The sequence below is a fragment of the Jaculus jaculus genome, chromosome X, assembly GCF_020740685.1.
Source record: "Jaculus jaculus isolate mJacJac1 chromosome X, mJacJac1.mat.Y.cur, whole genome shotgun sequence".
NCBI lineage: Eukaryota > Metazoa > Chordata > Mammalia > Rodentia > Dipodidae > Jaculus > Jaculus jaculus.
In genome coordinates this window covers 103,983,747-104,008,654 of record NC_059125.1, presented here as the reverse complement: position 1 = coordinate 104,008,654, position 24,908 = coordinate 103,983,747, and the positions used below count along the sequence as shown (strand labels likewise).

The 24,908-nt window shown below is 35.2% G+C and overlaps 2 protein-coding genes across 4 annotated transcripts in view; one reads left to right on the top strand and one right to left on the bottom strand.

Annotated features, from left to right (window-relative positions):
• Positions 1-24,908, bottom strand: part of Tmem164 (transmembrane protein 164) — a 498,963-nt gene that overhangs the window by 195,839 nt on the left and 278,216 nt on the right. The window lies entirely within an intron of this gene.
• The window catches only part of Ammecr1 (AMMECR nuclear protein 1), a 125,089-nt gene that overhangs the window by 46,269 nt on the left and 53,912 nt on the right, over positions 1-24,908 (top strand). Inside the window, exon 2 of the mRNA XM_004659136.2 lies at positions 20,310-20,420. Within this exon, the coding sequence (XP_004659193.1) occupies positions 20,310-20,420 (111 nt within the window). The remainder of the gene's footprint in view (positions 1-20,309; positions 20,421-24,908) is intronic.

The window sequence follows — 24,908 nt, the reverse complement described above, 5'->3', positions numbered from 1 at the left end:
GAATCAGAGGGCAGGAAGTGGGGCCTGGTGATTAATCTCAAGGCTCAACCCCCAGCGATCTACTTCCATCAGCTAGGAGCCACCTCCCAAAGCTTCCACAACCTCCTAAAACACCACCAGCAGCTAGGAACTAATTGTTCAAACACATGAACCTATGGGAGACATTCTATATACAAACTATAACAGATTGCTATAGCAGTTCATCAAGCAAATAGTCTCCCTCTCGCTCACATATCCATGTTAGAAAGTAGAGGAATTGGATGAGTCCCTTGTTTTCTGACTGGTTGGTAAAGCTGTACTTTGAGCTTGCATGTTGTGAAATCCTTCTCCTTCCTGCCTTGCACATTTACCCTACTAAGCCACAATAAACTGAGTTTCTGGTATACTGTTTATATACTTATTAGATTTCTAATGACACAATAATTCCTAGCTTTTTCTTATTTTTTCCCCTGGGATGTTTATCTTTCTGTGATAACGTTGTAAACTAAACATGGGAATTTTTAACTTAGAGAATTATGTTTGTGCCTTTGGTGTGAATTCTGTGTGCCATGGTTAGAAGGGCACTACACATTCACAGGCAGAATTTCTTGTGCCTAGAGTTTAGAAAACTTTTTTTTTTTTTACATTTTGTTTATTTAAGTGAGAGAGAGAGAGTAAGAGATGGAATGAATGGGTGTGCCACAGCCTCTAACTACTGCAAACATTCTCCAGACACATATGCCACCTTGTGCATCTGGCTTTATGTGGGTAGTGGGGAATTGAATATGCATCCTTTGGCTTTGCAGGTAAGTGCCTTAACCACTAAGCCATCTCTCCAGCCTCTAGGATTTTATTTTAGTGTGACAGATTCTAATTAGGCATCTTTTTATAAGATATTTATCCTTGAGTTGGGCGTGGTGGCGCACACCTTTAATCCCAGCACTTGGGAGGCAGAGGTAGGAGGATCGCCATGAGTTCGAGGCCACCCTGAGACTCCATAGTGAATTCCAGGTAAGCCTGGGCTAGAGTGAGACCCTACCTCAAAAAAGCCAAAAAAAAAAAAAGACATTTATTCATTACACACTGTGTGGCTACACACAGCAGCTCAATGAAAAAATCCCCTTGGCTCATTAAAGAACAAAGGTTCCAAAAAAAAGATATTTATTCTTTTATTTATTTGACAGAGTGATAGAAAGAGGTAATGAGAGAGAGAGAAAGAGAGAGAGAAAGAGAGAATGGGTGCGCTAGGTCCTCCAGCCACTGCAAACTAACTCCAGACACATGTGTCCCCTTGTGTATCTGGCTTACTTGGGTCCTGGGGAATTGAACCTGGGTCCTTTGGCTTAGCAGGCAAGCGCCTTAACCACTAAGCCATACCTCCATTCCATCATTAGATATTTTTACTTAAATTATTTCATATTTCATTTAACAAACATATTTTAATCATTACTGCCAAGAAATAGGGACATAGCCATGCAAGAGACTAGCTTTCTATCCTCTTGTGGATTACAATCTAGCAGGTACACACACACACACACACACACACACACACACACACACACACACACACGCACACACACAAATAATGACAGGTACTGTGAAGATGAAGCACTTTAAATTTTGTTCACATCATGAGATTACTAAATAATAACTACCTCTGATAGGTCCTTTTTAAATGTATTCATTGGGTGGATAGCCTTAAAAATGGAACATTGTCTCTGACAACTCTTTGTAGGTCCTACCTTCTTTTCCATTAGTTGGACTAAGACTTTTCTTTCTTCTGTGTTCATGGCAACCTTGATTAAATTGGCAAATAAGGGCATGGCCAAATAAAAGGACTCTAAAGGAAGACAGTTAGGAATAAGGCATCATTGGAGAAATAATTTCACCCAAAATAATTTCAGAGTTGTTTTACCTTTTATTCTTAGAAATGCAATGTCTTGTCTTATAGTGTGTTACACTAAGAACTTTGAGTATATATAGATTTTTTTAAAATATCTGCTTAACTATGCTATGTGGGTTTTTGTTTTGTTTTGTTTTTCAAGGTAGGGTTGCACTCTAGTCTTGGTTAACGTGGAATTCACTACGTAGTCTCAGGGTGGCCTTGAGCTCACTACACTCACCTGGCATACCACTATACTGTGTTTTTAACAAAGCGCAGTATAAAAGGTATTCCTTGGCTTAGGGAAGTGGCTCATTGGTTGAGTTGCTGCTGTGCAAGCATGAGGGCCTATGGCCACCTGAATTTGGTTCCTTAGCACCCACATAAGCTGCTGGTTTTAGTCATACACATATGTAACCCTAGCTCTGAAAGAGGCAGAGACTAAAGAACTGCTGGGGCTTGCTGACTGAAAATATGACAAAAATGTCATCTCTGGATTGAGGGAAATATTCTTTATCAAGGAAAGCACATGGATGAGCACTTGAGACAGACACCTGACATTCTCCTCTGCATATGTAAAATACAGGGCATGTGCATGTGCATGAACAATTTGTATATGTTACATGTACATCACACATACAAACATGCATATGTACATGTGTGCCAAATCATAAAAATAAAAAAAGTATTCTCAGATGTTTCTACTTTTGTAGTATTAAGGATCATAGAATAACTTCTTTTTGACATAAGTGTGTTTTAAAAGTTTTGAAGAAGCCTATAGTTAGGAAAGAAGTGAGTTGTTCCATGAAATAAATATACTTGAGTTTAATTTTTAAATTATAATTCCTATTTAACCTTAAATTAAGACCTTTTTTTCCATTGTAAAGCTTTACCGATTTGACAATGAAAAGAATATTCAAACAACTGCCACCAATGAAAATGATTTGTAAATGATGTTTATAAATATTCTTAAAGTTTTAACTCACAGTAGCCAATCCCTTTAGTATCAGTGCCTTCCTGTTAAATAATTTAGTAAAATACATGGAATGGAAAATGTTTTTTATACTTCCATCTGGCAATTGTTTTCTTAAACGTATTAGGTAACAAGTCTAAGATCTTGATAAACCTTAGTGCACAGAAGCTTTCTGTATAGTTTAACGAGAAGAAAATGATTAGCTAAATTCTAGTATACTTGTATGATTATTTTGGAGCCATCAAAATATTTTGGAGAATATTAGCTATACAAGAAAGTGTTTTTGGAATACAGCTGAAAACCTAACAATATTGAATAGAACAGTGGCTTATTTGTTTTCAACACTGAGAATCAAACTTAAGGCCTCACACTTGCTAGACAGGCACGGTACTACACAGAGTTATACTTCCAGTCCATTGTATGATCTTAACTGTGTGGAAATAGTTCCATTTAAGATAACCCAGAAAATATTGGAAATTTTCCTTTCTTTGTGTTGTAAGATTAAGTATGATTTTTATTTCCTTCTTTCTACTTTTCTGTATTTTTGAGAACAATTTATAATGGATATATATTAAACTTATAGTGAGTAAACATGCTATGTATATGTTCAGTACTTTCCTTTAATGAGATGCCTTTATTAATATCCAATCCATTTGCTATTATGTTTTTCCAGAACATTCCTTATTTTTAGTGAATTATTTTTCTGTTTTGAATTTTGTAATATTTTTTCTCTTAATATTAGTGGTATATACAATGTCAAAAATTTTTGCTATATTAGTTCTAATTCCTAGTGGTTCTTTTTAAAAACAAGTAATTCTGTTTCCCACTAGAATGCTATTTTTCAGGTGATTTATATCAAATAATACACACATTCATAGTATGTAGGAAAGACAGTTGTGTCCAAGGCTACAATGCCTGCGGTCAAATCTTGGTCTCACCACTTAGTAGCTATGCAGCCACTGGTAAATGACCTGTTCTCTCAGATTCTCTGTTTCCCTAGTTTTCAAATGGGGGATAATAATAATGTCTATCTCATAGGGTTTTGTGAGTATTTAAAATAGGCATTATATACAAATACTGCTTTAAAAGGTCTGGTTCATAGTAATAAAATGTTAGCTACTTGTACCTAATGTATATATGTATGTATCTATTATGATCCTTTAAAAATGCTGTCACATCTGTTTTTATTATTTTATATAATATAAAATGAACATTTTTGTCTTAATCCAAGATAGGTTTATTTTTATACTTTGAAATTGGTTTTTAAGATTTCTGTGTTCTTGGAAATAGAAGCCTTGATTTATCTTCTAGTTTTATTTTTATTCATATATATTTGAGATAGGGTCTATCTGTGCAATTCAGGCTGACCTAGAACTAGGACAAGTCCTGCTTCTTCCTTCTGAGTGTCAAGGTTACAGGCATGTGCCACCATGCTCTGCTCTTTCTTATATTTAGATTTGGTGGTCATTTACATAGAGTGGATAAACTAAACACTGGCTTGCTTCATTCTTTGTATAAAAAAATTTCTAATGACATACAGAAAGTTGATGTTTTGAGGGGGATGAGGCATAATGTTAAAGTGATTCCCTAGTATGTTCAGTGCCCTAGATTCAATCCCCAGGAAAACATATATACACAGACCATGAAAAATTGATGCTTTCATTAGCAGCTATTCTAATCTATCATTTACCTTATTTATTGAAGTACAATTATGTAGAAGAAGGGGATTGGGGAGGTAATTGTCATTGTATCCCAGAATATATAACACCATGTTTGCTTCTTTTTAAACACTATAAGCTAGAAATTCAATCTAATCTTCTCAGACAGATTTGGAGGGAAGAGAGAGCTACCTTTCATTGAATCAAGCATTGGGCTAGAAACTTTTATATATTAAGGAATTCTGTAGTCAAGCTTGAGAACCACTTAAAGTAAAACACTGAGTTGCAACTTGTACTTATATTGCAAAATTACAAGTGTGTTTCTGTAGAAAATAACTGAATTTAATTCTAGCAATTTATTTTATTTCTAATGAATTAGTTCTGTGTAGCTAATTACAATCATTTGCTATTGTTCAGTGTCATTGCATTGAAGAAGAGGTTCTTTTATGGTCCCTCCCTCTGTGCCCTCTCCTCTTGTCCTTCCCTGCATGCTGGCATGCTAGGTAAGTGCTCTACCACTGGGCTGAGTTTTTTTCCCCAACCCTATTTTATGTGTCATTTTTGAAAAAGGTACTTCCTAAGTTGTCCAGGCTGGCCTTGAACTCACTCTGTAGCCCACACAGGCCTATAACTTGAAATCCTCCTGCCTCCGCCTTCTGACTAGCTGAAATTTTAGGTCTGTGCCGCCAGACCCAGCACATTGTGCTTTATTGTTATGCTGCTATGACTAAGCTGAATAGTTCACATTTATTTCTAGACCATATGCATAACCTTTGACTAATTTGTATTTTAGCAATTCAGTTAGAGATGTTTTAAAGCCAGGCATTTAAATATACATAGAAATTTGTACTAAAGTTCTCGGTAAGACTGCTGTGTTTTTTATGTCATCCCAGAGAGTTTGGCGCCTTTGTTTAGCTTGTTTGATTTATTCACAAAGATAAAGCTTTGAAGTAGTCAGTTATATAGGTCTACATAAAGGTAAAGATACAACAGAGAGGCTGTTTTAAAGTAAGAAATTGCCTTTATTTTATTACCTTACTGCCTTGAATTCTCATCCATTGTCACTCATGCAATTTGCTTTTCTCTCCTATGTCTACATTGGCTTTCTTTTATAGAAAAAAATTTAATTTTTATTTATTTATGAGAGAGAAAGAAAGAGGGATGGAGGGGAAGAGAGAGAGAGAAAGAGAGAATGGGTATGCTGGTGCCTCTAGCCACTGCAGACAAACTCCAGACACATGCACCACCTGTGCATCTGGCTTTATGTGAGTATGAGGGAATCAAACCTGGGTCCTTACACTTCACAGGCAAGTTCCATCTCTCCAGCCCTACATTGGCTTTCTTATGGCTATCCTAATTTCTGTAGAAATTTATTTAGTCTCCCAAATTAGAAGCCATCTTAGTTTACTCTATGAACAATATTGAGTATTGTTACCTAAACATTGTGGGGGATTTTGTAAAGGAATTTTTGGATATGATAACTGAATGGTACTTGTCACATTTTTTCTATTCTGTGATAAAAGAACTTTGTATATCTAGTTTCCTTAAGGTAGGGTGCCTGTCCTTAGGTCTTTGATAGGTACCACAATAGTAATGATGATAATTTCATTGCTTGATCTGTAGTGAGGTAAAATCACTGATATAAGATTGTTTAAGTTATTACAATTAAATATGTTTAAAAAATAGCAAGAAGAAAAAATTTATATATCAGACATAGCACATGATAAAGAACTTCATGTGTTTTTAGTTGTTGTAAATAAGGTTGCTATAATTATATTTATTTCTTAACTCATGAGAGAATAAAGAGTGAGTGAGCTATTTTTGGCAGAAGCTTAAAGGAGGAAGTATCAATGTGACTATTAACTGACACTTCTGTCAAGTTCAATTTCTACCTGAGTGCTTTGATTTTTTAATTTTGTATTTTATTACTTTGGGCATTAGAGTTCTCAATATGAAATTTTTTAACAGTGACATCTCTAACCTTTGGGTTTGAGCAATGTGTTGCCCCTGAAATTGGTTGAGTCACTTCATATTCTGTGCCACCTGTCAAGGCTAAAGAGATCTGTCCCTGTTGCCTCCTGCTTCCTGAGCCATTTTCCTTCTGGCAGTAATCTTCTATTATTTGTGGCAGGTTTTTCCACATTTCAGATGTGAAACCTACCACAGAGTTTGACTCTTAAAGTGACTCAGGGTTAAAAGGCTTTGAGACTTCCAGTTCTGGCCATGGAAGAGCAACTGATACAACACTGGCTCCTTTCCAACTTGTATCCCACATAAACAATGGGAAATAACAAAATACATGAAAAACTGGCCACAGACATTGGGCAGCAAACAGCACAGGCCTGATGTCTTTGAGAGAAAATGAACAAATGTAGTAAGCATTTCAGGCATCCTGGCATTTTGCCTATAGGTAGTTTCAGGAACCCAGTCCTGTAATCTTGCTGAAGTGATAAGAGAAGGAGGATATGGTACGAGTTTGTGGAACAGGGTGTTGGAGATGGGACACTACTTAGAGAAATAGCTTTAACACTCTGCCTACACATTTCCCTTACCATTGCCTGAATACAAGTCTCTTTGTTTGTCAAGTCATGGGTTTATAAATGAGTAAAAGACAGATTATTTCAATTCCTACAAGAGTTGTGAGATCTTATTAAGTGCCTAGTGTATACAGTAGAGATTCTAGAGTGGTCTTACCACTGTAGTAAGGTTAAACTATGCATAGCCCTAAAATTATTCTAAGCTTGAATTAACAACACATAAAACCACACCTAACAAATAATTATCCACAAATAATTTCACTGCATGATCAATTTTCAGTATTTCTTGAAAGAAAACAGCAAAATTCAGATACTCAACAATGAGATTATGAAAAGATCTGGTATCCAAAAAAATTACCCAGCATTTCAGCAAGCACAAAAATGAGGCCTGTAACTAGGAAGCAGTTAGTCAATAGAAACAGAGCCAACAATGGTCACTATAGATTTAACAGAAAAAGGGTTTTAAAGCAATTATGAAAATAGATTGTCATAAATACAATTAGTGAAGAAATGGAAAGTTATATGAACCAAAAGCATTATATGAAATAAAAATTTACTGGAAGATACAAATAGCAAGTTAAACACTATAGAAGAAAAGATTGGTGATTTTGACTATATAAGAATAGAAATATGGCTAGAGAGATAGCTCAGTGGTTAAGCGCTTGCCTGTGAAGCCTAATGACCCCTGTTCAAAACTCGATTCCCCAGGACCAATGTTAGCCAGGTGCACAAGGAGGCACATGCATCTGGAGTTCGTTTGTAGTGGCTGTAGTCCCTGGTGCACCCATTCTCTCCCTCTCTCTCTCTCTGCCCCTTTCTCTCTTTGTTGCTCTTAAATAAATAAAAATAAAAAGTATATTTAAAAAGAGAATAGAAATAATCAAAAACCTTTGTACACCTATAAAATATCAAAATTAGGCTTGGTATGGTGGTGCACACCTTTAATCCCAGAATTTGGGAGACAGCGGTAGAAGGATTGCTATGAGTTTGTGACCAGCCTTGGACAACACTACAGCCCAGGCTATAGTGAGACCCTATCTCAAAAAACCAAACAAAAAAATTAAAAAATAAATGAAAAAGAATCAAAATGATCTAATCTGAACATAAGAAAAAACTGACAGGAAAATGGTTCAATTAATTGTGAGACAATATCAAGCAAATTTATGAATTGAAGTTGTTTTTTATATACATGTAATTTTTATATACATGTAAAGGAAGGCGAGAGAAGAATAAGCAGAAAAATTAGTGGAAGAAATAATGACTGCAGAATGTCTAAATATAATAAAAACTACATCTCCAAGAAGTTCTGTGACTCCAAACAGGAAAATCATGACGGTAATATTCAGATTATTGAAACTAGTTTCAGTGCATTTTAAAAGCTGCTAAGAAAATATTCCCTGAGGAAAAAAGACACATTATGTATAGAATGTCATTTATATCTCAGAACAATTGAAAACAAGAAGACAATGGAGTAATGTCTTTTAAATGCTGACAATAAAAAAAAAAAGACTAATGACCATAAATAGTATAGCTAATGAAGACAACAAGAGGAACTGAGTACCTGAGAAGGTCTCAGTGTGGTCACCAGTACACATGTAACAAACTGAGAGTGGCCATACAGTCTCTGTATGTGTGGCAAGGTGATGGGCACAGATTTTCTGGGACTCCCACTCATCCTGTCATACTGGGAAAATAAAGCACTTTTGTGTTCAGTGAGAGAGAGACTCCATCTCAAGCAAACAATGTGAGAGAATGATAATAACACCTGACATTCTGCTCTGACTTCTGAATGCATCTATATGAGACATATACATCTAACCACACGTGGATATACTACACTACACACACACACCCCACTCCACACATATGACCCAAAAAATGAAGGCAAAAAGATATAAAGATAAAATGCAGTTCTTCAGGTAGAACGAAAATTATTCCAAATGGAAACTTAGATATCTACAAAGAAATAAAGAATGTTATATGAGTATGGTAAGTGTAGACTAAATACAAAATATTTCTCCTCATTTTAAGGTTTCTTTAATGGCTATTTAAAGCAAAAATAATCTTGTCATGATATTTATAAATTATCAAGAAGGAAGAGGTATGGTGTTTCAAGGGATGGGAGTGTGAAATGGAAGACTACTATTAAGGTCCTTACTGTATGTGAAATCATACAATATTGTATAAGTGTAGATTGCAATAAACTAAAAATGCATTTTATACAATCAAGAACAGCCACTAAAAAAGACACACTCAACTAATAGTGATACAATGAAATACTAAAGATACTTGATTAATCCCAAAGAAAACAGATAAAGAAATAGAGAGCAGATGGACAATATAAAAACTAAATATCAATCATAGATAGGTAGACTTACACAGCCAGCCATAACGGTAGTTAAATAGAGTAGTCCAACACCTCCAATGAAAAGGCTGCATAAAATCGCACAACCTAACTATATGCTGTAAATAGGGAACTGACTTGGAGGAGGGCATGAAGCTCCATCATTCCCTGAGGAGTTATTGGCAGTTAAAGGTGGCTGGGGAGTGGGAGATATTTTTGGTTGTGTTATAGCTATTGGTAGGATCCACATGCTGTGTTAACTAATCCCTCACATGTGCCCATGCAGGCAACTCTAATTAAACATTCACACAAAAGAAAAAAAGACACTAAATTAGAAGAGGAATTAATTGTGAAAAAGAAGGAGTTTAGCAGAAGGGGGACCGGGGAAGGGGTAATGAGAAGGTATTGTGATCAACATATATTATATAAATATATATAAATGGTCAATAATGATCTTTAAAAGGAAACTGACTTAAAACTCAGGTTAAAAATTAGAAGATGTAAAAATATATATGAACAGTAGTCATAAGCACAACAGAGTAACTTGATTGACATGAGATGAATTAGTCTTTAGGAAATCAGTATTACCAGAAATAAGGATGGCCGTTTCATAATGATAAAGTGGTAAATCCATCAAAAAAGCAATCCTAAATGTGAATCTGATAGAACTTCAAAATACATGAAAAAATATCTGATAGGATTAGTAGACAGAACCATAGTCAGAATTGGGTATTTCAACACTCAGTACTTGATAGAATTATTAACATCCATGAGGAGATGGAAAGCTTGACCAACACAAATAACTAACTATACCTAATTGATATTTACAAAACACTCAACCTAATGCTACTAGAAACACACTTTCTTCTCAAATTGGTTTGTTACATTTACTATTATAGGCCATTCATAATACAAGCCTTCAGTATATTTAGAAGGATATCATACAATCTATTACTTTAGCCAAATGGAACTAAATTAGAAACAAATAAGAAAAAAGAAAGATATCTGGAAATTCCAAAACACTAGGAAATTAGCCAGTATTTCTAAGTGTGTGTGTGTGTGTGTGTGTGTGTGTGTGTGTGTGTCAGAGTTTTACAACATTTTCCAGGTCAGGCTAGAACTCACCACATAGCCTAAGCTGTCCTTGAACACATTACAGTCTTCCATCCTTAGCCTGCTAAATCTAGGATTTACAGGCATGAACCACCATGCCTGGCTTTCAGCATACTTCTAAAAAGACCATGGATCAAATCTGAAATCCAAAGAGAAATTGTGAAATATTTTAAATAAATGGTAATAAAAATGTAACATGTGCAAACTTATGAGATGCCATAGTCCTTAAGGGGAAATTTACAGTTTTACAAAAAGAGATTCTAAAATAAGTATGCTTGTACTTTAAGAAACTACAATAAAAGAACACATTTCTCCCCAAAAATAAGAGAAATAATATATATCAGTAGAATAGAAAAATAAGCAAACAGGAAATTTTTTATAAATGTCAGCTCTTAGAAAATGTAAGTAAATTGATAAACATGTAGCTAGACTAATAAATATTTTTAAAAGAAAAAAAATATATAATTTAACACAATTACCAATGTCAGGAGCAACATAGAAGATCCTACTACAGCTCGAACAGTCATTAAAAGGCTAATGAAAGAATATTATGAATGACTTTATGTATGTCAATGACTTATACAACTTAAATAAATGAAAACATTCCTTGAAAGACACAGTTTATCAAAATGTGACATACTGGGCTAGAGAGATGGCTTAGCAGTTAAGCGCTTGCCTGTGAAGCCTAAGGACCCCGGTTTGAGGCTCGGTTCCCCAGGTCCCACGTTAGCCAGATGCACAAGGGGGCGCACGCGTCTGGAGTTCGTTTGCAGAGGCTGGAAACCCTGGCGCGCCCATTCTCTCTCTCTCTCCCTCTATCTGTCTTTCTCTCTGTGTCTGTCACTCTCAAATAAATAAATAAAAATTTAAAAAAAATGTGACATACTGTTCTTTCAACATGAACTGACTTCTTCATTCATAAGGCTGCAGTGATTATCAGTATTCCTACAAGACCAGTATGGTTCTGAGCCCATCAGCATAGTGGCATGGAGAACAGAGGAGAACAAAAAGAATGTATATTGTGTATAGTGTCCACATTCCAGAGGAAATATCCTCAACCTCTTAGCATTTTATCATAGAGGTTCTTGAGATGAAAACAGGGTGGGGGGGCAACAGATATAGCCCCAACACAAAATGTCTCAGTTAATAACTTCATCCTTACCGCCTGTCTTTCTTTTTCCCCCTAAAATAAGAAGTTCTTGCTGATTTCCTATTATAAAGTTGAGTCTTTCTAGTTCCATTCTCCCATGGGAGAATGTAGCCTAATAGAAGGACCTTAAAATCAAAGTGGTTAACCTTAGTAAATCTAGAAAATGTGAAAACTCCATCAGTTTCATTTTTTTTATTTCAAGTCTTACTAAGTTGACACACTTCATCAGATCTCCTTGGAATGGGAAATGATGAAAATCCAGAGTGAAGAAGTTAAATAATCAGTTCTTTTTCCTTCAATGTTTAATCAGTATATTTATTTCCAATCTACTCCATTTCTCCTTAATAAATGGGCTGTGTGGTAAAGGCAAGATGGAAGAAGATAGATCATTAACTGAGGAGATAAAATGTAGGTACATAATTCAATCACTTAGTGGTTTCCATTATTTTGTTTAAAATATTATGAATTCCTTGGTTATGCTGCATAATAAATCAAATGGAAGTATCAAAACAAAAGTCCCTAAAAGTATTTAATGACATGTACTACATATATTGGTATTTGTTGTGAGACTTTTGGATCTACTTTGGTTTCTCTTAGTTTTTTTTGCATTAAGTTTAAGAATTTGGAGGCTTCAATATAAAGTTGTTTGTGCCCAATCTGTTTTATATTAAGATAATTTATTCTTTTCATATTAAGAACTGAGACTCTAGCTTTAAAGTTCTTTGAAAAAAATGGTTTCAGAAGAGGCAATCCAAACAGAAGTTATTTCATTTCTAAAATGTACAGCATTTAGAACTTAAAATTTACAAGCTAGATGTTCAAGTAATCATTTCTTTAAAAAAAATTCACAGCTAATTCATCCTCAAATTATTACCATGTATTAAATTGAATGCCCTTACAGTGTAAATATATGTACAATAACAAATTATCACAACATAGCTGGTCTGAAATTACAATTTTTTAGTTTGCTGGAAGCTGTTGATTTAGTCTTGCTAAAGGAAAAAAAAAAACAGTTCTTTCAGTTCAAAAATTGCACAGAACATGACATATCACCAGTGGTTAGCCTTGATTAAAAAAAAAAAAAAACAGCCTTTCTAATCATATGTTAGTATTTACCTCCCTTCACCTGCCATTCTCAGCTAAATTTGAATTGTAGAAATGGAGGAAAGAGAGCATATAGGGCTGCCATGGTTGTATTTCTGGGAATGATAAGCAAAGAAAAGTTTCAAGATTGTAATTCTTGATTCCCAGTTTCAGAAATGTGTGATTCATACTATCAATGTTGTCTAAGCATGGTCTTAGTTTCCTGAGCCTCACAGAATACATGCTATTTACAAAGGTTGGCTGGAAGAGCGTGGTAAAAAAGGCTATAGTGGGAGCTGTAGAGATGGCTTAGCGGTTAAGTGCTTGCCTGTGAAGCCTAAGGACCCGGGTTCGAGGCTTGGTTCCCCAGTACCCACGTTAGCCACATGCACAAGGGGGTGCACGTGTCTGGAGTTCGTTTGCAGTGGCTGGAAGCCCTGGGGCGCCCATTCTCTCTCTCTCTCTCTCTGCCTCTTTCTCTCAATGTCTGTTGCTCTCAAATAAATAAATAATTTTAAAAAAATTTTAAAAAGGCTATAGTGGGCTGGGCGTGGTGGCGCATGCCTTTAATCTCAGCACTTGGGAGGCAGAGGTAGGAGGATCGCCAAGAGTTCAAGGCCACCCTGAGACTACATAGCGAGTTCCAGGTTAACCTGGACTAGTGTGAGACCTAGAAAAACCTAAAGAAAAAAAAAAAAAGGCTATAGTGGTTATATAATGTGTTTTCTTCACCTGTAGTTAAAGGTTGGCATGGATGAGAAAGTGTAAAATGTGTTTGAACATTACATTCTCTCCCTTTATTCTCCTATTCACTCTCATTTATTATCAATTTGAAATTCAAATTATCTGGAACTTAAGCATCATTCATTCCATAATATTAAGAGTCTCATGCTCTACCGACTGAGCTAGCTGGGCATGAGTCATTCCATAATATTAAATTAAATAAATATAAAATTAAATAATCAGATCCCATCCCTACCTGAGTAGTGATTAAATAAGTAAGGGTAAGTAGAAATTTTATTTTGGAAGACATTTATAGATAATAGACAGAAGAACTGGGCTAATGAAGGCTGGCTAAGTAAGAGGAAAACATTGAATGACAAAACTGAGAGTGTGTCAGAAAAGGTGTTAGTATACCAAGAAGATGGTAGGTTTTATTGCGGGCTTCTATTGTAGTTTGAGTGTAAAAATATCCTCCATGGGTCTAAGTGTTTGAACACTTCATCCCTAGCTGATGGCTCTGTATGGAAAGGTTAAGGAACCTTTACAAGATGGAGCCTTACTGAAGGAAATGGATCATTGGGGCCATTGCCTTGGGTTTATTAGCCTAGACCCACTTCCTGGTCGTATCTGCTTGAATGCAATGTGACCAGCCCGCCTCAGCCTGCCTCTCATTCCTTTCCATCATGCTTTTCCTACCGGGATGTAATGTGTCTCCTTGAGACTATAAATCAGAATAAACTGTTTTCATCCTTAAGCTGCTACCTATTTTGGTCACAGCAACGAGTAAAGTAACTAATACAGCTTCTGAGGGAAATAGAGTAGGAATTTGTAAATTGGTGCAGGTCTTTCTACATCAACTGTCACTTTTAGTTAATCTTGGTATCTTTTCAGTTAATCTCTCCACTACTGGGAGAGGAAGAAAAAGCCTGTAAGGAAATGATGGACATGATTAGTACTTCTGGTCACCTGTATGGTTTTGTAGTAGTGGTAGAATTTTCCTGTCCTTTGGTAATTTACATGGCAGCTGTCCTTCTTTGATGCTTAATATTGTCAACTTTCCAGGATCTAGAATCTTCTGGGAGACAAATCTTTTTTGTATGTCTGAGAGGGATTTTCTAGATTAGGCCATTTGAGATGGGGTGATCCACTATAACTGTAGACAGCACCACTCCATGGGTTGTGATCCCAGAATAAATAAAAAGAAGAAACCAAGCTGAGAATCAGCAATCATCACTGCTTTCTGGCTATGGATTGAATGCAGGCAGCTGCTTCAAACTCCTTCTGCCATTTGAACTATGTACCAAATGTTTTGTTAGGAATTTACTGTGGACTACCCCTCCCTCCTTTCATATGTTAAAGTGTCTCAAAGTGGCTGCATTTGGAGATTGAAACTATAAGGAAGTAATTAAGGTTAAATCAAGTTATAATGTGACCTGACAGGAATTTTGTTCTTGCAAGAAGATACAATATGTCTCCCACCATGCTCTTAAGAAACAATGTGTGCTGACACGGTAGTTTTCTTGAAGCCTGGAAGTGAGCCCCTACTAAGAACTGAACCACCCAACTTTCATCTTCCAGTCTATGATATTTGTTATAGCAGCCTCAGATGACCAAATAAAGATTTATGAATACTGAGTATGTTTTTATGCATTGAACCTGTAATTTATATGGCTTGGAAAGGAAATCTACAACTTCTTATTGTTGAAATGGGACTGAAAGATATTAGCTTGGTGAAAAGATGCTGTGATCATTCCTGGTCTTACTTGAGCTTGTAAACACTGGAAAAATGATGACATTTAACTTAGTTGGATGATGTGAAGAACGTAGTTAGATTGGAGCTAAGTTGCTAATGAGCCATGACCCCAAGAACAATTAACAAGTAATCATTAGTTGATGGCAGAAGAAACAAACCAAGATACAGGACTGCTCTCTTTCCCTTTATCTTACTTCAAAATAAATAAGCTATTCAGTATCTATATTATAATAAATTATTATATTGGTAGAATTGATATTATTTTGTAAATGATTCTACTGACAAATTTCATTCTAAAGAGACTTCTCACAGTGGAAACTTGTCATGGCCTAAAATTTCTTCTCATTTTGAATTGGTATGAAAGGAGAGATAGGACTTGAGGTACAATATTATTAAATAAGGACATATTTTGCATGATCTCATCTAATTATACCCCTCTCCCACAAACATTTCTAATCTGTTTTGGCTTCTCTATCAATGGACTATGCTCAGTGAAGGGGCATTGGGAGTGACATGCAACTTGGCCTGGGGAATATCCTAGGCAGATTGCTACTACTTTTTGTGCTTTTGGTGCTTCTATGCAGCGAGGTATCTCTGAGAGCCACTGTTGACTTGAAAATACTGACTACCAGTTGGCAGAGTGGACTCACCTAGATTCATTAGGTCATTGCTTCCTGTTTCTGTGTATAGACTTAGGGAAATGGAGTTTACTTTCCTGCAAAGGTTTCTCAGAACACACAAGTACAAAATGTTCAGAGGTAGGGTAATTCTTTAAAAAGCTACATTTGCTTACACTCAGATAAACATTTCCTTTAATATTTCATCTCATTTTGATCCCTTTTCTAGTTTGTAGCATTTTTTCAATGTATGTAGGTGACCTCAAACCATATGGCCATCTTCGTAGTACTAGGAATTAGTTCCCTTATTTCCTTGGTATTGAAAAGCTCTTCTCAACAGGCTCCAAAATCTTTTTTCTCCTTTGTTCTAACTCTGATTATGCTGATAGCTTATGCATTTTTAGAAACTCATACATGTTTTAATAACATATTTAAGAATGAACTTGCCTATTCCTTGCTTCTCTGTTTTGGGTGAAAAAATGTTACTATTTTTAGGTAATACCCATTGAATGTTCCTGCAGCCATTGCCTTGTATGAGGTAGTTAACACATACAAGGTGCTATCACTTTTGCCTAGTGATTTGTTGTTTCAATCTGCTTTAAAGTACTTAACTTCCTGGATTCTTTTCTGATTAAATTATGCTTTTGGACATTTTGGTTATTTGTCTATGAATACTTAGTGTTATAAAAGATGTTGGATGTGCATTTGTGACAAACAAGATTCCCAGACTTGTAAGGAATAATTTTATGCCGTCTAGTACTAAAAGTTGGGTTTCTTACATCTTCATGAGTCTTTTCTCAATACAATAGTGTTGTACAGTAGCACTAAGTCTCATTTTGTATATTTATTATTCTTTCATTCATGTATAGTTTATGTGTGGTGTATTTGTGTGTGTATATGTGGTGGCTGCAGATACAAGTGCCCTGTGCATATACATATGCAGAGATCAGAGGAGGATACTGAGTTTCCTCCTTATTGTTCTTTCCCCTTCTTTTCTTTTTTATTTGCAAGGAAAGAGAGGGAGGGAGGGAGAGAATGGGTGTGCCAGGACCTCTAGTCATGGAAAACAAACTCCAGATGTATATACCACTTTGTACATCTGGCTTTATGTGGGTACTGGGGAATCAAGCCCTGGTTGCCCAAGTCATTAGGCTTTTCAGACAAGCACCTTAACTGCTAACCTGTCCCTCTAGCACTCCCCTTACTTTCTTGAGACAGAATCTCTCACTGAACCTGGAGCTCACCTATTTTTGATTAGACTGGCTGACCAGCAAACCTCAGAAGTTCTCCTGTCTCCTACACCCTCAGTGCTGGGGTTATAGGCATGTGGCCATGCTTGGCTCTTAGGTGGGTTCTGGGGATTGAATTTAGGTCCTCAGGTTTTACCTTTTATAAGGACTCTTGAGAACATATACTTAACAGTGCTTAAAATTCAAAGAATGGTAAAAAATGGAAGAGACCACAACAAGTTTTCAAGACTTGAAGACTACCTGTTACCTGAATATGTTGGGTACATTTACAACCCCAATCTCTTGTTTATTGTGAAGCACTTTTACTCCCCAGGCTCCTATGCAGAAATTCAGCTTATCCTCTAATACTTTCAGCCCTGAATGAATAATGTTCTGAAGACTGATAGCATAGCATTATAGGAAACTGCATGTAATTTCTGCTGCCATCCATTTGAATGTCTTCCAACATAGTTCATAGGTCAGTATAATGTTCATGTATGTACCTTTTCTCTTTATCCTCTATATTTTGAGAATCAACTTGAGAAAATAAGGCTATATTTTTATAAGAACGATGCATGTATGTATTTAGTGAAATAAAGAGAATTGAAGGTAAAGTACTTTTAAATGACTTTCATTTCTTGTATTTGTTAGGAAATTACTTCACTCTTGCTTCTTAAACTATACAATGTATATCTGTATTATTGAAAATTCATCAAAATATTTTGAATTTATATATTTATACACACACACACATATATATATATTTATATAATATTATATATATATATATATATATATATATATATATATATATAATATTATATAAATGTATGGCTCGGTTCATTTTGAGGCTCCTAAAGGACCTGTCTTTTATAGAGATATTGTCTAGTCATTGTGATGGGAGAGGATCAATGAACTTTCTGTCCATTGAAATGCTTATTGATGTTGATGACACAAAGTTAGAAAGTGAAACATGAAGAAATGGAATTCATTTTTTAAAATAATGTATAAGGGCTGGAGGGATGGCTTAGCAGTTAAGCGCTTGCCTGTGAAGCCTAAGGGCCCTGGTTTGAGGCTCAATTCCCCAGGACCCATGTAAGCTAGATGCACAAGGTGGTGCATGCATCTGGAGTTCATTTGCAGTGTCTGGAGGCCCTGGAGTGCTCTCTCTCTCTCTCTCCCCTATTTATTTCTCTGTATCTCCCAAATAAATGAATAAATAAGTAAGTAAGTAAATAAATAAATAAAATAATGTATAAATTGTAGGATACTTGTGTGTCTATGAATCATGAGAGAATTATTGATAATGTATCCCCTAGTTCTTTTGATCAGCTGCTAGTGAAGAACAATTACAGCAATTATCCACATGGAGCTTTAGAATCTTATCTCAAGTTACATGTATTTAGTACATGAGATAGTAGAAAAATCTGAACTCTATCTTTTGGTTTGTACTTTAGTTAGTCTAGGATATCCAGTGCCTATATACCACCTTTGATCCAGTAATATAGGCATAGCTTTCCATGATACTGCACATTTATCTGTGTAAGAAGTGTACTTCTAGTACTGTTCCATGGTTTGAATACATTGTTTATTTAGAAACCTGCCTACCATTGTGACTGTCTCTCAGAATGTAGCATAATTTAAATGCTTGAGGCATGTGACTGCAGTTCTTTAATGGAATGTCTTTTCTTCTGACTATTGATGACTTGCAAGAGAACACTTTAAAGAAATATTATTCTCTAAATCACCAGTAGACTTAGAAGAAAATATAACATATAGTATGCTATTCCCCTAAACTTGAATGGTTTGAAAGCATAAATACATCAGTATTATTTTAATTACTCATTATTAATCAAGGCCACCCTGGCACTTTTACAAAATATTCTAAAATGTATAAATTGGCTCATTAAATAAAAATTAAATATCAAGTTACTTCTAATTAGAACACATTTTTCTCACAGTTAACCATTAATTTACGACTGTAGCAAGCTGGGTGTGGTGGCACACACCTTTAATCATAGCACACAGCACTCAGGAGGCAGAGGTAGGAGGATCTCTGTGAGCTCAAGGCCACCATGAAACTACATAGTGAATTCCAGGTCAGCCTGTTTTAGGGTAAGACCCTACCTCAAAAAACAAAAAACAAAAAGACTGTCATTAGTTTGCTGCAGAATCAGAATGTATTAAACCTCATTTAAACCACCTTACTCTTTTTGTTTTGTTTTGTTTTGTTCATTGAGATAGGGTCTCGCTCAAGCCCAGGTAGGTTCTCACTTTAGCCCAGACTGAATTGGAATTCACTCTGTATTCTCAGGCTGGCCTTGAACTTACAGCAATCTTCTCACCTATGCCTCCCAATTGCTTGGATTAAAAGTGTGCACCACCACACCCAGTTAAACAACAGTACTCTTTTAAAAAAAAATTATATATTTGCAAGCAGAGAGAGATAGAAGTGAAACAGACAAAGTGAATGGGCATACCAGGACAAAAATGCCATAAATCAAGCTACTGTAAGCCAATACTTATTTTCTTTGACTCTGAATGCATTTGAGTCTGTACTGGCTTCTAGATTGCACTCATCTAATGTCATGGTTTTCACATTATATGCATATCCCCATAGTTTCAAATAATAGTATTAAGTTGTTGGTGTCACTTTAATTTTCTTCTTTTTTAAAATCTCATTTATTTATTTGAGAGAGTGAAAGAAGGAAAGAGGCAGACAGAGAGAGAATGGGCATGACAGGGCCTCCAGCCACTGCAAGTGAACTCCAGACGCGTGTACCACCTTGTGCTTCTGGCTTATGTGGGTCCTGGGAAATCAAATCTGGGTCCTTTGGCTTTGCAGGCAAACACTTTAACTGCTAAGCCATCTCTCCAGTCCCTTCTTAATTTTCTTAATTAGACTCAGAGTCACTAACATGCAGTTTGAATGACAAATCATGTGGTCATCTGGGATGATTAAGGTTTTGTAGTCAACAGCACTAGGTTTAAGCACCTTTTTATTATTTATTATTTGCAAATAGGAATGTTATTATCAGCCCTCTAGCATTGATGTTGAGGATTAACATACTTCATTAAAACACATAGGTCAAATGTAAAACAATGTACAATTTTTTGATAAATGCTACTTTACTGAGTTAGACCCTGAACCTTTGATGGCCTGTCTTCTTGTTTTTGTCTTAGGCACCTAATATAACAGAATACACATCCAGTAGATACTTGCTTGGGTTGACATGACTGATTAATTTATTTTTATCTTCTGTTACAGCCCACTGTTTGTAACATGGAAGATTGGTCGAGACAAAAGATTGCGAGGATGCATAGGTACTTTTTCTGCCATGAATTTGCATTCAGGACTCAGGGAGTACACACTTACCAGGTGAAGACCAATTTCTGTTACCTCTGCATCTGCACTTAAAGAATTCTTATTATAGTTGAACTTAATACTTTAACTTATTTTTCTTTACTGAACTATTCACTTTCTTGACTGCTTTTATGTTCAGAGTTTTCCACTTCTTTGACTAGTTATCTCTTATAAAATGTCACTGGTATGGATGATTATATATAATGCTGTGATTACATATATTCTGCAAGAGATGTTTTAAGTGATTTTTTCCTCCCAGTATCCAGCTTATTTTGTATGAATTGAAAATCAATGACTAAATTTCCATTGGTTACCAAAAATACTATTTCAATAATAACAGCCATTGTTATTTCCCTAGTAGACCTTTCTAAAATGGTTGGTATCTGTTTCATTTTACAGATATTTTACACTTTCATGTGCTTTTGAAATTCAAAAGTTTGCCCAGAAAGAAAGTGATACCAGTATGGTAGCATAATCATTCACATTCATACTTCACTCCAGATTAATTGTAGCTTGCTTATTTTGATTTTCTCTAACACAATAAGAAAGTAATGAGCACCTCATTAGAGTTAAAACTTTGTTTTTAATTTCTGAAGTCATTGAAAGCTATCTAACATGCCATCTGATTTTTTTTTGTTCACTTTAGATTTCTAGCAAAGTGTGCTCCAGAATTTCAAAAGAAGAAAATACCTTAAATAATAAGCTGTTAGTACAGGAATTTCCTGGTTTTGTCCATTTTTTTGCATTTATACATGTTTTTATTTTAATGTTTCTCACCAGTTGTTTAGACATGGCATAATTCCTAGGATGACTAAGGGTTATCTCTTCCACAAATTGAAAAGCTTTTTTTATGGGGCAGTCAGCCTCTACAATTGAGTTATGGAGAACGATTTTGTTGCAGTAGTATTCATTCATCACCAACATGACTTAGGAGAATGTACCAGGTATAAACCATAGGGTTAGGAAGACAATTCCTTAAGACATAGTGCTGGGCTTAAGGGAGCTAAAACTCCAGGTGCAAGTGGACATTTGAGTATTTTTAAAGGCAAACATGGTGCCTGTTAAAACACCCTGGTACAGTCAAAATAACTGAAGATAATGGAAACGAAGCTAAACAGGAGAAATTACAATACTACAGTTCTAAAAACATAGGTGTCACAGAGAAAGAAGAGATCACTGTGATAGATTAATTATGAATTGTGCAGAAAAGACATAGAAACATAGAATCAATGTGTATTATGTATTTGTATATGTACAGGTGCACACGTGTACGCAGGAACCTGGATATGTGTCTGTGTAGAAGCTTGGTTGTTATACTTCAAGTATGGCCTCTACCTATTTTTGAGAAAGGGTCTCCCATTGGTATGGAGCATGTCAAATAGATTAGACTGGCTGATCACTGAGCCCCAGGGGTCTTGCTATTTCTGATTATCTACCACCAGAATACAGGGCATACCACAATTGTGTTCTGGGGATTGAACTCACATCTTCATGCCTTTAAGATGAGCACTTTGCTTACTGAGCAACTTCCCCAGCCCTTTGTCTATATATTGATTGATGGGCTCTCATTTCCAAAATCTATGTTAATAAGTGTATCTTGGATGGCTAAGTATTGTGCCACATGCCCTGTGTACATTATGTTTAATACTTATAGCTCTCCTGTAAGGTGTTTATTTGTATTCTTTTATTATCATTATTAATAACATTTCATATGGCTATATAATGTGTTGATACCCTCTTTTTCTTCATCCCCACCCCCATTCCACTGGGGATGCTCCTCAGCGGGGTTGCAGGTATTCCCCATGGGGTTGTGGTTTATGTGTTGTGGGAGCAGCAGTCAGTTATTTTTGGGGCAAAGGATTTGTTCACATTTTAAGGTGAGTATTTGATACAGTTTCTATAGCTGTAATATGAGCAGTCAGTACAAGAAATTGGTCCTTGCTAACGACTGGTACTTAGGGCAGGTTGCTTAACCTCCATAGGTAAAGTGGTAATTGCAGTATTATATTTTATATACTTCAAAGAATTCTTTGGGAGGTTTGGGGGAATGAAAAATCAGTAACCATTTTGCTGCAGGACTCATGTTGTAAAATATTCATTATCTTACTGTAGAATTGTATAAATGCAGACTCATAGCACCAGTTCATAAAATAATATAATTGAGTTTAGTATTATCATATTTAAAAGGATGCAGTAGCTTTTAGCTGTAAAATTTTCTCAGCTTATGGCAAATTCTAAGAAAAACAATTACATGGAAGGATACATTCATTTTTAGATTTTCACAGGTACTAGAAACCTCATTTTTTCACTTGATTTAATAGCATGCAGTTTGTAAGAGGTCAAAATGCCTATTCTGGAAAGACTACAACTTCCTAAAGAGTACAAATGCTTGCCTAGGGATGTCGCATATTTTTGAGTGTGTGCATGTGAAAGAAAATCCCTAATAAGTTACTTATTTTTGAAGATAGATATGTGTGTGTGTGTGTGTATAATTTAGTGTTTAATAAATAATCATAAACAATATGTTTTGTGTATATATATATAGGTAGATAGATATATGTGTATATATATATATTTTGTGTGTATACATACATACATACATATATATATATATATATATATATATATATATATATCCCAAAGTAATGATTTTTTTTTTTTTGGTTTTTCAAGGTAGGGTCTCACTGTAGCCCAGGCTGACCTAGAATTCACTATGCAGTTTCAGGGTGGTCTTGAACTCACCATGATCCTCCTACCTCTGCCTCCCGAATGCTAGGATTAAAGGCATGAGCCACCATGCCTGGTTTCCAAAGTAACTTTTTATGAGGCATATTAGTAGCTCCTTGTCATTGCCTAAAAAAAAAAAAAAAAAAAAGATTCTATGGCCCAGTAAGTTTGGGAAACACTAACTGCTACAACACTAATGCTGTTTTATAAATGTGAATATCTCTGTTCATTGCAAGTCTTCTCAGAAATTTAATTTAATTTTCAAGGTAGAGTCTCATTAAAACCCAGGCTGACCACAAACACACTCTGTAGTCCCAAGCTGGCTTTGAACTCATGGTGATCTTCCTACCTCATCCTTCCCGGTACTGAGATGCACTATCATGCCTAACCCAAAATGTTTTGTGCAAGGTGTGCTTTGAATCTAGAATAATATAGAATGTAGAATTTTTTAATTTAAACTTATTATTTGACTAATGAATCCTTTTTTGTCTTTTTACTTCAGTGTCTTGTAGCATTAGTGTACTAAGAAACAATTTTATAAACAGAAGGATGTTATGAAATTTTATGACTATTGTAAATTTTGTGTTGTATTTGGCTAACATATATATGTATACATACATACATACCTATAGGTTTGATACTATTGAAACTCTTTGTGCTTTCTAGTAAAATGTTGGAGGATTCCATTATATTTGTATACTTTATACTCTCACTGGAGTGTGTATCTCTTCCTATTTACTGTTCAACATTTTTCTCATGTTTCTATAAAACTTCCTCAAATTGTATAGAACATTAAAGAGGGATGCATGTGTATATGTATGTCATGTGCTTTGCAGATGTACATATCTGGTTTTACTTCTCATTTTTGTTTGCTCTCATGTTATGTAACTTACATTAAAATCATATTTTTAAAATACAGACAAAAGAAGTTATGCAAAATGTAATTGGCCTTTTCTTTCATAGAGTCACAAATTATATGAAGTCACTATTAGACGTTTCAATATAATGTTTTTCAGTACAACAAGGTAATCATTTCCACATGCTCTGTTATTAGGACTATTAAGATATCAGATACTGTTGAAGAGCTTTGTGTGCAGTCCTCATGGAAACTCTAGGATATAATGTCTACATTCTTACAATTTGAAAACTTGTATTAAAGAATTTAAGTTATTTGCCCACTCCCCATCTAATAACTGCAGAACTAGTATTCATGCCCAGGCTGCAAGACTGAAAGTCAGTGCTTTAATGTATATTATGCACACAATCTCAAGTTGACTTGTATGTTCTTCTGATTGAAAATTTATTTTCCTTTAGGTTGAAAGAATACCTTGCAAATAGGAAGAAATTCTTTTATTATAATTTCATTGATAGCTTACCATGAAAATAGTGGACTTGAAAGCAAATAATTATCTTACATTTAATAATCATTGATTAATATTTCTTCCAAAATCTAGTCTTAAGTTTGGCATTTTAGGATACTATTTAGAATTCCAAAAATCCACAGGTGGAAATATATGGTATAGACTAGACAGAATAAAGATGACTTAGATTATTCGTGTATTGAAGGATAAATGCTTATTAAAAAATATATTACTGTAGGATATGCCATTGTGTTCTTTGGTTATATTGCCTATACTTCAAGAAGAATACAGGTTTTCTGAACATAGCAATTGGCGATTCTTGGTGTCTTGTCTTCCCATTATAAAATCCACAACTCATAAAATGAATAAATGGAATCAATTGAACTTAAGGGGCAGGGGAACTGAATAAAGGAGC